The following is a 14,867-nucleotide window of genomic DNA, read 5'->3' as shown; positions in this document are numbered from 1 at the left end:
GCTATTTTTTTTTATCCAAGGGTGCGGCCACTGTGAATGGCCGGGGGATGATGGTGGGAATTATTCCGGGGGGTAGTAGGACTGGGCCGAACGGTCGAGGCTGGGCTGAACTCTGGAACCGAGTACGTTGGCGGGCGAGAGGGATCCCAGCCCTCCTCACTGAGCACACTGAGGTAACCATTGCCAACCTTGTCCCGCAATGCTTCGATCTTCCGGCGGTACATCTCCCCGCTAACATCCCAATCCTGAGAGTCTGCCGGAGCATCGCGGGTTGTGTAGATGGGGGGAAGTTCAGGAACCACGCTGGTGTCTATGCGGGGTACCTCGGGTTGAGAGCTGGCCTTTCGATTGTCGGCCAGAATGGCGGAGGGAAGCGAAGGTATCTCAGGGGCCTGCGAAATGCGGTAGTTGTTGTCTGAACCGGCCGCGGTGGCCGTGGCATCAGAAGCGAGCACCTTGATGTCCGCAGGTGCTACCGACGCGATACCAGGCGTCACGGTCACAGATGCATCCGTGGTAGAAAGGTCTACTATCCGTCTCTTTGGTGTCTTGCGGCGGCGAGTGGAGCTGGTGTTCACCTCGCTGGTAACGGCTTTGGGAACCGGCCGCTCCTTGCGGAGGACGGAAGGCTCCTTGGGGATGTCGTAGATGATGGCTGGCTTGCTGACGTCAACAGCCGGGATGTCGGCGGGAGCGGGCTTGACGACCGGCACGGCGGCAGGGACCGGTGTACGTTCCACCAAGTATCTCCTCTCCGAATACGTAGGACCACAGTTGTCAATAACAATGTCCTCGGTGTAGCCTGGGGTCTTGCGGAAGAGGTTAAAAATTGTGATGCGGTAATCCTTGTGGGTGCGGGTGAAAGGGTTGCCCTCAACCCAGATCTCTCGAATGTCAGGAATGCCAGTGAGCCTGGCCAGCTCCATAGGATCTGACAAGCGGTTGTCTCGAAGGTCCAATCGCTCGAGGGGGTAGAGTTTCTCAATGCCAGCGATTGACTGCAGGCGGTTGGCGCGGAGGTTGAGAGCCGAGATGGCCGGGAGGGGATTGCGCGTCAAGGAGTGGAGCCCATCGATCATGCAGTGTGAGAGGTTAAGTGCGCGAAGAGCGGTAAGGGTGGCCAAACTGTCGGGGATCTGAGTAAACAGATTGGATGACAAGTCTAGAGAGTGAAGGGTGTTTGCGAGGGGAACCAAGCTAGTGGCAGGGATGGAGGTCATGGAGTTGTCGGCCAGACTGAGGTGCTTCAAGAACCGCCACTTTGATGTTGGCAGAACACCCATGCTCAAGAGATTTGAAGAACTGCCGGCGCGGCTGTGGTGCCACGAGTCCGAAAGACTCGACTGCGAGCTGCCAGAGCCGGAGCGACGAACCTTGTGGCCTCCTCTCATGTGAGAGGGGTTGCGGGAGCTGACGGGGCGAGTTGGCGAGTTGCTGCGCGGTCTCGATCCCTTGGGGGGCGACATGGCTTCGAACGTTTCCGCTCGAGCCAGAGATGGCCGTCTGCCTTCACCATGTGCGTCGTCAACGGCATGATCTTGGGTGCTCAGAGAACCAATGCCCAGGTCCCCGATCGAGTTGCGTGGGTCTGGCGAACCCGGCATCGAGGGTGACTTGTGAAGTTCAGCGTGAGGAATGGTGGGACTCCTGCGAGGGCTGGAACTTGAGGGCCATGGGGTAGTCGGCGATGATTGTTGCTTCGATGTCCTCCTCCGTCGCTTGTCCATATCATCAAGCACAATGTCGATCAGGATGTCTGCAGGATCCTCAACGCCGGCGCGCTTCAGCGTCAGCGACCTCAGCTGCTCGGCCATGCGATCCCACCCAAAGAACTGTCGGAAGTCGATGCTGTTCACTTCGAGAGCTTGAACATTCTTGAAGACATAGAGCGGCACCGCGGAGTCGAATGGGAACTCCTCGTAGCCGCGGATCAGCCGGGCGCGCCAGTCGGGGGCGAGGCGCAAGCAAGGAATTTTGGTGAAAGCCGAGTATAAGTACTTCAGGTCGGCCTGGGTGGCAGCTTTCTGCCGCTCGGTTCGTGCAGCCGAAATGCTCGCACCAATGCCAAAACTTGTCCAGAGAGCCGACATGCCTGACATAACGCTTCGAACGCTAGATACGGAGTGGATGGAACCAACATCGGAGCCGCGGCTTCGGGATCGTTGGGTATTGCTCAAAAAGGATACGTAATTGGCCGATGTTGAGCTATCGTGTAGGTTCTCGAGACGAATCTTCATAGGGCCAACGGGAATGGCGAGTTCTTCGAACCGAGAGAGTAGGTAAAACAGATGGTGCGGCGTCAAGGCCAGCTTCGCCGACTTGACAGTGTGCGAAGTGAAGTTCAAAGAACCCAGAGAGAGAGCGGATGCGAGTCCGTTCGAAGTTGAGGCCGAAGTCGAGGGTCTCTCGGGGACGACCGGTGATTGAGGCGTGGGAATCGAGCTGACACTCTGAGAGGAGCCATGGCGAGAGGCTGCCTGTCTTCTGAATTGTAAGGCGTTGGCGAGAGCCTTTTCGTGCGTGCGCACAAAGCTGGCCAGTTGCTGTAAACAAAGATATTAGCACAACCGATACACCAAGCTGGGCAGCGCAGCCTAGCAGTAAAGACATAACAATATTGATGTTAAACAAAACGTACCTTTACGAACAACTCCCCGTCTTCCGAATCCATGATCAAGGACGCATCAGGGGCAGACGGAGTACAGGGTATGGGTATTTTGGGGTTGAGAAAGGAGAGAAACGGCGAGTATTGGCGCCTAATATGATCGTGAGTGTCGTTCGTCTATGATACCAGAGATTGCTGTTAGGTCGGACAACGAGGGCCAGTCGTAACCGGTTACACCGCAGACTGTACGAGGAGGGTTAGTATGCCGTTGCTGCGTGGCTAAGAGCTTTTAGAGCAAATGAGAGTGGGAAAAGTCGGATTGAGATGACAAGAGAAGAACAAGAAGCGCCGTTGCGACACTTTGCCAGGCAGCACAGTCGGAAGGAGTGAGGAGGCTCGTGAGAGGGACCACGAGCCATGCATCCCGTTGCGTACGCTGCAGGAGCCGTCCTGTCTCACAACGCTGGAATTTCGAGGGGGGAAGTACAAGACGCCGAGAACAACGAGGGGAATGTGAAGCGGTGTTGCCAACACTCGACAACACGAGTCGGCCGACGGTGGTGGGTGACAGATGATACAGGCAAAGGCAAACACAGGCATAGAGGGAATATAATAGACAATAGCAGGTGAGTGGTGTGGGATGCGATGTGCGATGTGCGAGGCAGAGATTTCCCTCTCTCGTTCCCTCTCCTCTAACGAGGCGGCAAGATAAGCAGGCAGGGTAGTGAGGAGTCACAAAAATGAGGCAACAAGCTAGGCATGAGGCAAAAGGCAGCGGTCAAGAACCATGGCACTGGTTTCCTGGTGTTGTTGTTCTCCTGAACGGTGGCCAAACAGAGAGCACTCACTTTTTTTTTTTGGTGTTTCTGGCCGGAGGCGAGATAGAGAAAGCTCACCGGGGACAGTGGCTCTCTTTTCTCGTATTGTAGAGATCGGGTTCGCCTCGTACGAACACGCAGGAGGGTCGAGGTCGAGTCGGGAGGATAAGGAGGAGGAGGTTGAGGGTATTCGGAATGGTGATTCAAGGTCGAGGAAGCTATTTCCAAACTCCTCACGACAACTCTGCACGACACAGAGAAAGGAGTGTGAGGGAAACCGAGAAGGGTCTTTCTTCGACAGGAGGGGGGTGGTCGGACGGGGTCCGGGTTTAATAATAACAAATGGTCGCCAACCAGCCCGCTGCTGCTTGGTGGTGCTAGGTAAGGTATCGGTGGGAGGAAGAAAGAGAGAAAGGTGTGGTGCGCAGGTTAGAGCGGTAGGCGGTACGGGGTACGGCCTTGGATACCTGCCCAGAGAGTTGGTACGTACCCAGGCACCCTACCCTCGAATCAACCCACCCGCACCCACACCCCCAAGCCACCAGATGCAGCGAACAGAGAGGACCAGCGGCCAGCCTTCCCTGACGGGTGACCCTTGACCAGGACATGCTGGTTTGGATATCGACAGGCCTCGAGGCCCCATCTGAGTCATCCACTTTTCGGGGGTGGATACCTTGCAGATACTGGAGACTGAAGCATCCAGCAACACGCCATAGCAGGTGTCTGAACATGGAAGACCAAGAAGCCCTCAGACTCCAAAGACACCCTGATCATCGCAGACTAGCATCCCCCCAGCACCCGAGAGCGCCCATGTCCACCCTAGCACCTCTCACTCTCTCTTAGTCGACCCTGCAGCCCGCACCCTGCTACAAGAGACGCCAAGGAGGGTTCGCCAGCGGCAGCAGCGAGAAACCCGAGGTGAGAGAGTCGGGTCAAGAGGGCGACGGTTGGTTGTGGATGGGAGAGGGAGCTCGCGAGAGGCAGAGACTGGGTGAGGAGATGTGGGAGCAATTGAAAACTGGGATCATCCCTGTTTAGTAGCGGCGGGTCATTCAATCAAAGCAGACCAAAGTACCCGGTACAAGCTGGAGCGCCCTTTCCATTTTGACTGCAACTGCCTGCAACTGCCCTAGATCTCCCCCCCTCCTCCTTCCTCGTCTCAACCGTTGGCGTAGCAAATGAGGCAGGAAACAAGGGAACTCACGATGCCTGCTCCTGCCTCCTGTCCATCATCGCCCATCAATCAGCACCTGCCTCATGGACCAATATGCACGAATATGGCGACCTGGGTACCTTACCTTACACACCTTACTCGCTACTGGCTATTTCTCTCCTTGTTGCATCTCGGGCTTGCATCTCACAGACTCGCAAGTCGATGCCTCCATGTGTTTCTTTTTGTCTGTTCCCTCTGCTCATCGCATTCTTTCCCTGCCGCCGCGACTGCCTGCTGCGCTGCACGTCTGTTTGACTTGCACATTCAGTTTTAAGACGTGCATTGCAAGCGCAGCACGCGGCGACAGCGTGCAGTTGACGGCTGATTTCGTTTGAACTCTGGCCCTGCCGCCCTTGTCTTTTTCTGTCCTCCATGCCTTTGGCTCTTCTCCCGGTTCAGCCCATCCCCCCGGAACTTCATCGTACCCTCGACCTCCGCTACGACTCGAACCGGCCATCTCCCGTCTTCTGTCGCGACTCGGTCACTAATGCCGCCATCTCCACGCCGTCCGACCCCCGACAAGCCCCGTTCTCCTCCTTCTCTCCTATTTCCCACATAACATGTCCCACAACTTACGACACCCTAAGATGACATGCACGTGTGTCCCATATCTACAACAGTATCACACATACGTACTGGCCGGCTCCAGACAGATAGCTACATTAAGCCTCCAATCCGTTGAGCTCTCCGGCGCACGGTCGCTCCATCATCTCCCACATCTGCCTGGGTAAGGTACCTTCGTAAGGATAGGTACCCTTGGTTTTTCCTTGGTCACCCATCGTTCTCCCTTCCCTTCTTTAATTCTCCGTAGCAGCACACATCAAAACAGTCAAAACATCCATCGTATTGCACCTACGACACCATCTTCTCCGTTGCTTGTCTCGCCATCGGTTACCGGGCGACGAACGAGCGGGCGGGCGGTGGTGACGGTCAGATGACACCCGTCGCTCTCAGCCGGAATGGAACACCTGCGATTACACACGATTGTTCGCTGCAGTCTGTCGGTCACCGGCCACAGTGAGACTGACGGCTGACGGGCGCGAGGGAAAAAAAAACCGCCAATGGTACTCTGTACAAGTCCCCTCCAGACCTCTCGCCCATTTGTCGCCGAGATTTCAGAGCTCGTCTGGGGGGGTGCGAGGAGGGGGTCCACCGACGAGTGATCCTTGCGTGCGGCTGGGGCTTGCGCTTGGCCCCAAACGTGTGACAAGCGATGAGCAGCACCCACGCAGTAGCGAGTACGCAGGCAGGTTGAAGGTAGTACGAAGAAAAGAAAAAGACATTCAATGTCTCTGCCCCCGAACAATATCAAATCGTCGGCTTCGTCTCCACCGCCAACCGGCGAGTCTCACTCCGTATGTTTGCACTTCTGGAATTCGTCAAAGAGTCCATCACGATCAACAAGCACCCAGATTACCCGGATTCCTAGCAGTCGCATTCCTGGCACACGAGACAATCACATCATCGCGACTCCATCCGGATCCAGCGCATTGGGATGGCCGGGCGAGTGTGAGCATTGCGCCTCCAACCTCGAGAGCAGGAGCCAATTCGCTTCCCCAACTTGCCGGCCTCGGGTCCGGCTGGTGCGCATTTCCACCTCATTTTGTTCATGCGAACTAGCATCAAGGATCTCCAAAGTCGGTCCAACCGCCAATTGCCATGGTATTCTTTTGTTTACACCATGGAAGGTGGTTGTTTTTGTTGACGGGTTCCCCTTCCAACTTGTCAATTGTGCCGTAGCCGCCATCGCCTGCGCTTCTTATCAGTCTGTTCTCTCCGCGGGTCGTCTGAAGACGGGTGCCATCTGCCAGGACTCCAAGAGAAGCCAAGCCCAGCAAGACCACGGGCCGTTGATAACACATTCCAGCGAATATGGGCGGCTCGTTATGCGAAGGACATTAACTGCAATGCCGTTGCCCATTGCGAATGGTCTGATTACGCCATTGTTGTCTGACGGGTGAGCTCCACGTTGGCAATGCGATCTGCTGTAGTGTGATGCCTTTCGTGATGCCATTCCAATATATTTGCCTTTGGGGTGTTGTCGTCTTTGTCTGACACGACTGGGCGCGGCGCGAGTGAGTTCCGCGAAGCTGTGAGCGCATAAGTGCGGCATTACTTTTGACGAATACACAGCGTCGCGGGGCGTTTATACGACGCTAATGCTAGCAAAACTTGGTACTCGGCAACCTGGCCACGGCATCGGCAGCATGGCGTACGGGATACGGTGCTTGATGTTGACATGAAGGACAATTCAATAGCTCGGGTTGGCGACTGCAAAAGAAAAGCATAGTAAAATTGCAGCGGCTCAAGAGGTCCAATAATGCGCATGGATGGTCACGGCGACACTGGATCGTGGCGGAGAGGTCAATCTCGTCTTTTCATGGCCTGTTTCGCCTGGCGGTCCACTGGATGCCCCAGCACGGTCATCCCATGTCGTGCGCTAAGGGATCCCGGGCAATATGGCACCCTGCAAGCCACCCCACTTGAGGACCCTCCATCGACTTTTTGAACTTGGAGTCGAAGGTACATGCATCTCACTTTCATGCGCAAACGAATCTCACTGGCTGGGATTGTTGCCATGTCCGTGCGCCGCGCTCGTCAGACTTAGCGTCCAGAACGATGGACGTCCATTGCCTGCCTTCGTACCGGTACCTCACAATATAGCATGCGCAAAGGGTACGTACTCCTCATAGCATATGGATGGACGCCAGCAGGGAAGCGGTGGAATATCGGGCCAGCAGAGAAAGGCATTCCTTTTCTGAGGGTGCACCTCCTCCACAATGATAGTGATATTCAACGGCTGCTATCACCACCCGAGAAGAAGAAAAAGGTGACCCCTTAATCAGTCCGAATCCATGACTCTGTCTCCTCGTGACGGTCGCCGCCTCCAACTCAACTTCAGATACATGAGCCTCATCTGGGGATGTCGTTCGAACGTTCCTACTGCGAACTACCTTGGTGAAAAACCCGTCGTCGGGGGGAATAAGCAGCGTGTGTATCGAAATAGCCCGACCGTTGCGATCCTCAGGCAACGTCGAGGCAACTTCAACGGTCTTGTTTCTTTGCCCCTCATAAACTCCATCTAACCGTTTCGCAAGTTTCCAGAGGTTAGATTGAATATTTGCCACTACGTTTTTAGAACTGGGCTGAGGAATTGATGCGTTACCCAAAACCAAAAACCTGGGGAAATAGTAGTATACCTAGGACAAAGAGGGCTGATAAAAAGGTTCTGGATGGAACGTTGGCCCATGCCAATTCCCATCTCAGATAGAATGTTTTGGCGCCTCAAACAAGACTTGACCGGTCTAAAATAGCACATGCTCGACTCTAACTAGGCAACTTGGGTAAAGCACGTTGATGATAAATCAAAACGAGGAACGAAACGGCCCCAGCCACCACGGTTACTTGTCTAAGGTAGGTACTATGGCGCACGTTGTCTCTTTCATTGAACAATGTAAACTCTTGCTCCGCGCGAACTCCTCGGACCCGACTCACAAGCCAAAGAGATCCGCGCTACTAGGTACTTGGTTCGAGAACGGTCAATCCCTCTTCGCCAACAACATGACAAAGTGCCCTGCGCTTACCGTTTACTAAGGTGTGATAACCTGCCTTCTCACTTTGATTACCCAACCTTGCAGATGATCTAGGTAGAAGCTTGGACACAGCTTATGCGGTCACTATCTACAGACACCTCTATGATTCATTGTTTTCTTTTTCCATATCCATTTACTATTGCTTCAGGGAGGTCTGGGAAAGGACCGTGAAGAAACCCCAAAAGAGTCAGGAGGTGGAGTCAGTCGTTCGTGCCTACCTCGTCAAGTCCAAGTTCATCCATGTCTCTTGCAATATGAACGTATCCGTATGCGTACCTCAGTTGAGGTAAGGTAAGGCAAGGTACGGATACACTGCAACTCAAGGCAGGTACTCAACATGCCTGGCCTGTGTCGAACCTGCTCGTCTTTCTCCGAGCACCGCACCGAAGGCACGAAGGTCATCTACTCTTTCCCCCATGCCCAGTTGCAGACCTCTCGTCGCGCTGGTTCCCACCCGCCGATCTTCTTGCGGTATCCATATTCTGTAGCGCGTGCACCCATTCCCATTGCCGTTTTCCCATCTCCATCTCCCTTCTCCGCTCCGCCCGTCGTCACTTGTACCGCAACATGGCAAAGAAGATCTTTGCCTTTCTCTCCCCGCCTGGATTGCACATCACCTTGTTACCTCCCGCCTTTTGGGCTACATGCATGCCACAGGTCGGCAACGCGCTTTTTTCTCCCAGCACATATCACATTCCAGAGAATCAAGCGCATGAGCGATGGGGCCCGAAATGTCAAGAAGCTTTCCATCGACGCAGAGCCAATCCAGGCAAGGTTTGTAGCTGCATCCTGGGCAGAACGGAGCAGCAATTATGTCATAACTCCACCAGCTCGAGGAGCCCGCGATGCCTCCTCATTGGGAACGCACCGCCCAAGTTCGTAACAGACCTCTCCTCGTCGCTGCTAGGGCATGTCATCCTGCCTCTGACGCTCCGCTCTTCATCCCTGCAGACAACCAACGACCCTCCACCAGACGACAATCCATGGTCATTCTTCACTAGCTCACCCCCACATCACCCTTCTTTTCTAACGCCTGGCTGCCAATCTGATAGGGGAGGCGCCGAATTGTGGATGGCATCCCCCAGTGCCAACGGTCTATTCCTCTTCGGGGGCACACCTGGTTCAGTCTTGACCACCATCATGCTGCTCCGTCCCATCCAATGCGCGAGCGAGAGCAAGACGGGGAGAGAGAGAGAGAAAATGAGCAGATCACGCCGCCGCCGTCTCCGTGGGACATTTGCATCGTGGCAGACGCGCGTGGAATATCATCGTGCGCCGACGTGCAGCGCCGCATCGTCCACTCTACCAACTAACAACCCATGCCGTCTCCAGACCCTTCTCTCTCTCTCCATACGCCGGGCCTCTTTTCCATCGTCCCACGTCCTCGACCCCGATGCCATGCCTCAACTCTAACATGACGCATGCTCTCTTACGTTGCGGCCGGCGTTCGGTCGCTTCCCTCGTTCCCACGAGCCGGGATGCTGACGCGCTGTTACATAACCGCACCCGCTCGGCACTCATCATTGTGGATTCGGGGACTCCATCGTCAAGCAGCCTCATTCTGCGAATAGCTGCATCTCCCTTCAGATTCGCGATAGCGTTGACGAAGGAATCATACGGCGCTATTTTACCGCCTGAGACTTTCTCGACCGGCACCGTTACAACAATGTCGGTCAGCCGGCGGAGTGCACGGCCGACCATCTTGCGTGGGTGCTTGCAGCGGCGAAAATGTGTGTGAGTGTACATTGGTCGTTCAGAGGTAGACGATACATGCCAACTTTGGCGTACGTGGGAAACAGTACACCACACCACACCCTCAACTTACTCTTCCTGCACGTACAATGGGTGGACGGCCGGCGACGAATACCTATTCAACCTCGCCAACCGCCAATCGCCAATATGTCCGCTTCCCCTGCCTTACCACTCGATGCCATGCCGCGCAGCCCCTCATTTTCACTCCGTAGATTACCACCATGCGCGACGACTCTCTCACACTCTGCAACTCATTTCTTTGCGCCTCCATGTCGTCGCTGCTCTTCACCGCTCCTCTGCGGTTCATCGGAATGGATTGAATAAGGCAAACGAGACACGGGCAATAGAGGAACAATACGACTATTCTTCCGTGTCTCGCGTATTGGTTGTAACGCTGAACACCTTTTTGATCACATTGAACCTTTTCCCCGTCGCATTCTCAGGTGTCGTCTGGCGGGGTCAGCCTCAGAGCCATGTGCCCCGCGCGGGAGCTGGTAATGAATCAGAACATTCATCATGTGGTCGTGGCTTGGCTGGTGCCGCGACGCCCTCCGATAGCGAGTCGTTGGGGACCTTGGGGTTCTTTACCCAACCCTTTTCCCGCCGCCACGAACGGCGGTTCGTCTGGCGGTTCAAGACATCTAAGACCTGGTACCAGAATAAGGGCGAGGCCGGAAAGGCACAGTCTTTCTAAAGCGAGTCAGTCCCATATCTCAGACGACTACGATGCTCTGGCGTCTGCGTTGACCCAGGCACGAGAGAAGCGATCATCAGGCACTTGAGGCTCGGTCTCAGGGATGGCTCTTGGTTGGTGTGGTTCACTACCTTGGGAAGGGCGGTGGGAGAATGCAGGTGGTGCGCTACCAGACTACACTACAGCACCATCTCAGACCTAAAGGACATGGTGGAGGGCAGATGCCGTTTCCTCATTCGATGTTCGTTCGTCCATATCAGTGAAACAGGGGCCAGACCGAACCAGGCCGCCTACGAGGTTCGCGATTTTTGACCTGCAGGCGCCGAAATCATTTGACATTCAGGCATTTTCTCTGCATCCTAATCGGGACCGGGAGTCTTTTTCGGGGGTCCAGGCCTGGGCAAGGGCAAACACCGCCTTGGGCCGTGGACGCGGTCGAGATATTGTGTCGTCGAACCGAGCCAAGAACAATGAACAGCGAACAACGACGGCCAACCACCGAGTGTGCAGAGACCTAGAAATTTGGAACGATGTTTAGATGCCAAGGGCCATACACTACCAGGGAGGAGCGGCGCCGCTGCGAACATGTGAGCCCATCCATGGTGCATTGGAGCCGCCCACCAATCATGTACCGGACATGCGAGGCTGGACAGTCTAAGTCTGGGGACCAGGGGGCGGGAGGACCGCTGACTCGCCGGCCAAGAGAGATCGTCTAGCTGTACGACTCACGTATGAATACCGTGAGTCGCTCTCTTTCAAGCTCATCGTGAGCGGTGGACTGCCGAACAGCCGTCCATCTCACTGGACTAGGACAACCGAGGGGTGCCATAGGTGACTGAGTTTTGCGTCTCGAAAACTTGACGTGTCGATTGCAAAGGGGATCCAGGGAAGAGTGGCTTGGCTTGGTTGTCGATGAGTTTCTCATACAAGCCAGGAAGAGTGGCTTACCTGACACCAGGGAACTCCCGACGGATAGCCGGATGGGCATAGCATCACGCAGCTACGTCTGAGGTGTCGTTCACGCCAGCCACAACACTACTGCAACTTTGCTCTTGACACTAGCAAAGATGATTTGTATGAGCCGCAGCTGGATCCACGGCTTCACCTGAAGTCTGACGTTTGTCTGCCAAGACCGGTGACTGGGACCCTCGCTTCTGTCATCGTCATTCAAACACAAAAAATGGAAATCTTGGTATTACCATGTCCGTACTACGGATATGAACAATGGCGCCACTCGCGCAACAAGGTTCAACTCAGATCTAAGGAAAAACCAAGGCTGCTTGAACCCTGAAGATCCTCCCAGAATGCGCCGTCTACCGAGCTCGCCGAGAGCTGGAACTCAACCGTATGCGTGACAGAAGATTCGAGGCACATGATTTGGAGATGCAGCCGCCTCCGGCAAGGCGAGGAATGCGGGAACTGCTTGCACATTCGTCGTCTCACAGGAGGGGGAGAGGCTACGGGGAGGCGATACGCCGATTGCTCGCTCACCGCTCCGTCGCGAAAATTCTCTCTTTCCTGCAGGCTCGCACACCTTTTTTTGTTTAATGCGAGAAAGACTGCAAAGAGTGGATTTCTCAAAGACGCACGACTAAAACAGGACTAGGTAGGGTGGTTAGGAAGACAAGTGGAGGAGGACCCGACGCTACTCCCAGTCCGTCCTAGGTATTGAGGCTGGGATTGCTCGAACCAGTTGGCTTCTCGACTGTCGACTTCTACCTTGAACTTCTACCCTAACTTACATGAGGGTCGTAATGGTCTGTGCCCGTGCTGTTGGCGGCTCGTGACGAGCAGTGCCACAGTGAAGCGTACACACCATCACGGTTTTCTGTATCTCTACCTATTCAGCTATCTCTGCGTGCAAAAAAAGGAGGGGCAGTCGGACCCCTGGAGCTGCCCCTCGATCTCGTGGGGAATTGACGATTGGCCGTTGGCTGCGGCCAGCCAACCAAACGCCATTCCCGCCTGCACCACGCAACCCGAGTACGCATCCTCATTCTTCCCACATTCTTTTGTCCGTGTACCGCAAATAGACGCCCTCAAGCGTCAGCTGCTTGGTTTGCCAGGCTTCCCGGTTCAACTTCCATCTGATCTTAAGGCGGCCAGCATGGAAGCGAACATGACAGAGCCCTTTGGGCCCTGTGGTTCGGGCCTACGTTGCCTCATGCAGACAATTGTCGGCGCATGTGCCGAGCAAGGTACGGGATACGCCCTCTTTAATAACCTTTACTCGGCTGAGGCACGATGGAGTTCTAGAGGTTCCGTTTCTCTGGTCTTTGCACTGCCGGCAGCACATCGCAGCGGATCCGTTCAAGATGCCACACATTCAGGTTTCTTATCGACCAAGTCCGCAGAGCTGACAACGCTAAGGTATCTATCGGAAGGCCACTCAGTGGCACTCTTCCTCCCCCCCCCCCACGCTAAGGTAAAGGTACACTCATCTCGGGACTCTGCACCACATAATTACACTGCGCTGTGAGTACCAGGTAGGCTCCTGTCAGACCCCGGACCTTGTCTCTTGCGCTACGCTCTGCTACGGCCTCCGCTCTCGCACGTCAACAACCAGGAGTCCAGGACCCAATTTGCTGCCGTGGTTTCTTGTTTCTTTTTTTGCGGGCATTTTGTATGAATTACCTTCGCACCATCATGAGCTGATTATCTGACGCCTCAACAACCATAGGCCATGACGGGCGTCATGCTGAGATGGAGGATCGCGGGGAGACATCGTCCATCGCCTCATGCTTGGCACATTTCCCACGCCTACCCGCAGACGGCGCCAGTCAACTTTGGGACATAACTGGTATTCGAACCTGGAGCAAAGACTCGGGGACCCCTACTTTCCTCTTGCAATTTCCCACACCGCAAATGCAATCCGCATCTGTTGTGCGACTTCAGTTTTGCCTCGAACTGTGGTGCAACCCACCCAACACACACACACTCTCTCTCTCTCTCTTTCTTTTTTTTTTCCTTTGAATAACGGATAGGATTCAGACGACCTGACCTCGTACCTCCTGTCCTCCAACGGGCAGACAGCACACACTACATGCAGTCGCCCAGAATCAGGCACTCGGCGGCCTTCATGCCGGCGTCCGGAGCCGCCATCTCGGCCGGTGGAGAATGCGATCGAGTCCTGCTGCACGTTCCCCCCTATTCACAACGGCCAGCCATTGCCCGAGCTCGGTATGCCACCGGTACAGACCCACTGCGCTGTGCGATGCGATGCGATACAGCGATACCAACATTCAAAATGACATGGGGCACAAGTTGTTCCACTCAGTTCAGTGGGGACTCGGAAACCCCATCGGCCAACATCACGCATTATCGCTCAACCCTGCCCACGGTTGGACGACCGACTTGAGGGACGATGACGGCATCGTTCAAACGAATGAAAGGCGGGGTGGGACGAAGGAGAAATTCTGAGCGTGAAGTGGCCGCCAGACCGAACCACCGTAGCCCACGACATACTCCTCTCCCTCAAACTGCGGAGGCGAGGTCGGTAACGGATGCTCGTTTGGCTCAACCAATCCTGTACGGTGAGAGACCGCTTACCATCACACCGCTCAGCAAGCGCCCGGCAGTGTGTCCTCCTGCCTCACCACTATGGAACCTCTCTCTACTGGTTCCTGGGAATGGCCTCGTCTGAGGTCCGAACCCCGCCTGCTGCAACTTCCCCTCTCTCTCGAAAGACGAGGCGATCGACAGGTCCCTTCTGGGACAGGACGAACGCTCAGCAGCTCGCCGGAGGAGAAACCGAGGGGCCTGCATTTCTTCAGTTGCCCCTCACTACGCCATTTGGAAAATGTCTGTTGATCAGCCGTTGAAGTTCGACGTGGCTTTTGGCAGGCAGGGATAGCCTCGTTTTGCCCCCGTAAACTCTGAGGCTGACTGACCGCCATGGATCGCCCGCCAGCCGATTTCTACATGATTCCACCTTGCTAAGTGGGACTTGGTGGCCGCCAGCTAAGCCAGCACCAGCCTTGCCAGCCAACTTTTTTCTGGAAGTTTTGTTTCCTTCGCCGGACTCTTTGAACCACTGGCCACTAACACGGAGAGCACTTACACAGGCTTCACCCCAACCACCACCGCCAAACAACCACGTTGTCGGCGGTTCGCGATTCGATACCGTAGGCGTTTCCTAGATCCGCAACTGCTATGGCATCCTGCTTTTTGACATGCACTAGCCGTTGGCTTT

At 55.2% G+C, this 14,867-nt stretch overlaps 5 protein-coding genes across 5 annotated transcripts; 2 read left to right on the top strand and 3 right to left on the bottom strand.

Moving 5' to 3' along the window:
* Window positions 1–11: 11 nt before the first annotated feature.
* CORC01_02112 (leucine rich repeat domain-containing protein) lies at window positions 12–2,671 on the bottom strand (the record flags this gene model as incomplete). The annotated part of the gene is made up of 2 exons (XM_022613764.1): window positions 12–2,543; window positions 2,639–2,671. 2 exons carry the CDS (start codon window positions 2,669–2,671, stop codon window positions 12–14), a joined length of 2,565 nt encoding a protein of 854 aa, XP_022479855.1.
* A 626-nt stretch (window positions 2,672–3,297) lies between these two features.
* Window positions 3,298–3,834, bottom strand: CORC01_02111 (uncharacterized protein; the record flags this gene model as incomplete). Its single annotated transcript, XM_022613763.1, has 1 exon — window positions 3,298–3,834. A coding segment is annotated over one exon (537 nt), but the record flags the coding sequence as incomplete, so codon positions are not given.
* A 1,631-nt stretch (window positions 3,835–5,465) lies between these two features.
* On the bottom strand, window positions 5,466–5,894 carry CORC01_02110 (uncharacterized protein; the record flags this gene model as incomplete). Its single annotated transcript, XM_022613762.1, has 1 exon — window positions 5,466–5,894. A coding segment is annotated over one exon (429 nt), but the record flags the coding sequence as incomplete, so codon positions are not given.
* Window positions 5,895–8,941: 3,047 nt separating this feature from the next.
* On the top strand, window positions 8,942–9,642 carry CORC01_02109 (uncharacterized protein; the record flags this gene model as incomplete). The annotated part of the gene is made up of 3 exons (XM_022613761.1): window positions 8,942–9,003; window positions 9,060–9,215; window positions 9,282–9,642. 3 exons carry the CDS (start codon window positions 8,942–8,944, stop codon window positions 9,640–9,642), a joined length of 579 nt encoding a protein of 192 aa, XP_022479852.1.
* Window positions 9,643–13,718: 4,076 nt separating this feature from the next.
* On the top strand, window positions 13,719–14,095 carry CORC01_02108 (uncharacterized protein; the record flags this gene model as incomplete). The annotated part of the gene is made up of 2 exons (XM_022613760.1): window positions 13,719–13,855; window positions 13,906–14,095. 2 exons carry the CDS (start codon window positions 13,719–13,721, stop codon window positions 14,093–14,095), a joined length of 327 nt encoding a protein of 108 aa, XP_022479851.1.
* Between the last annotated feature and the right edge of the window lie 772 nt (window positions 14,096–14,867).

Source organism: Colletotrichum orchidophilum, assembly GCF_001831195.1.
Source record: "Colletotrichum orchidophilum strain IMI 309357 chromosome Unknown Scaffold_11.1, whole genome shotgun sequence".
Classification (NCBI taxonomy): Eukaryota; Fungi; Ascomycota; class Sordariomycetes; order Glomerellales; family Glomerellaceae; genus Colletotrichum; species Colletotrichum orchidophilum.
The sequence above is the reverse complement of the archived record's forward strand: the minus strand, read 5'-3'. Positions and strand labels throughout refer to the sequence as shown.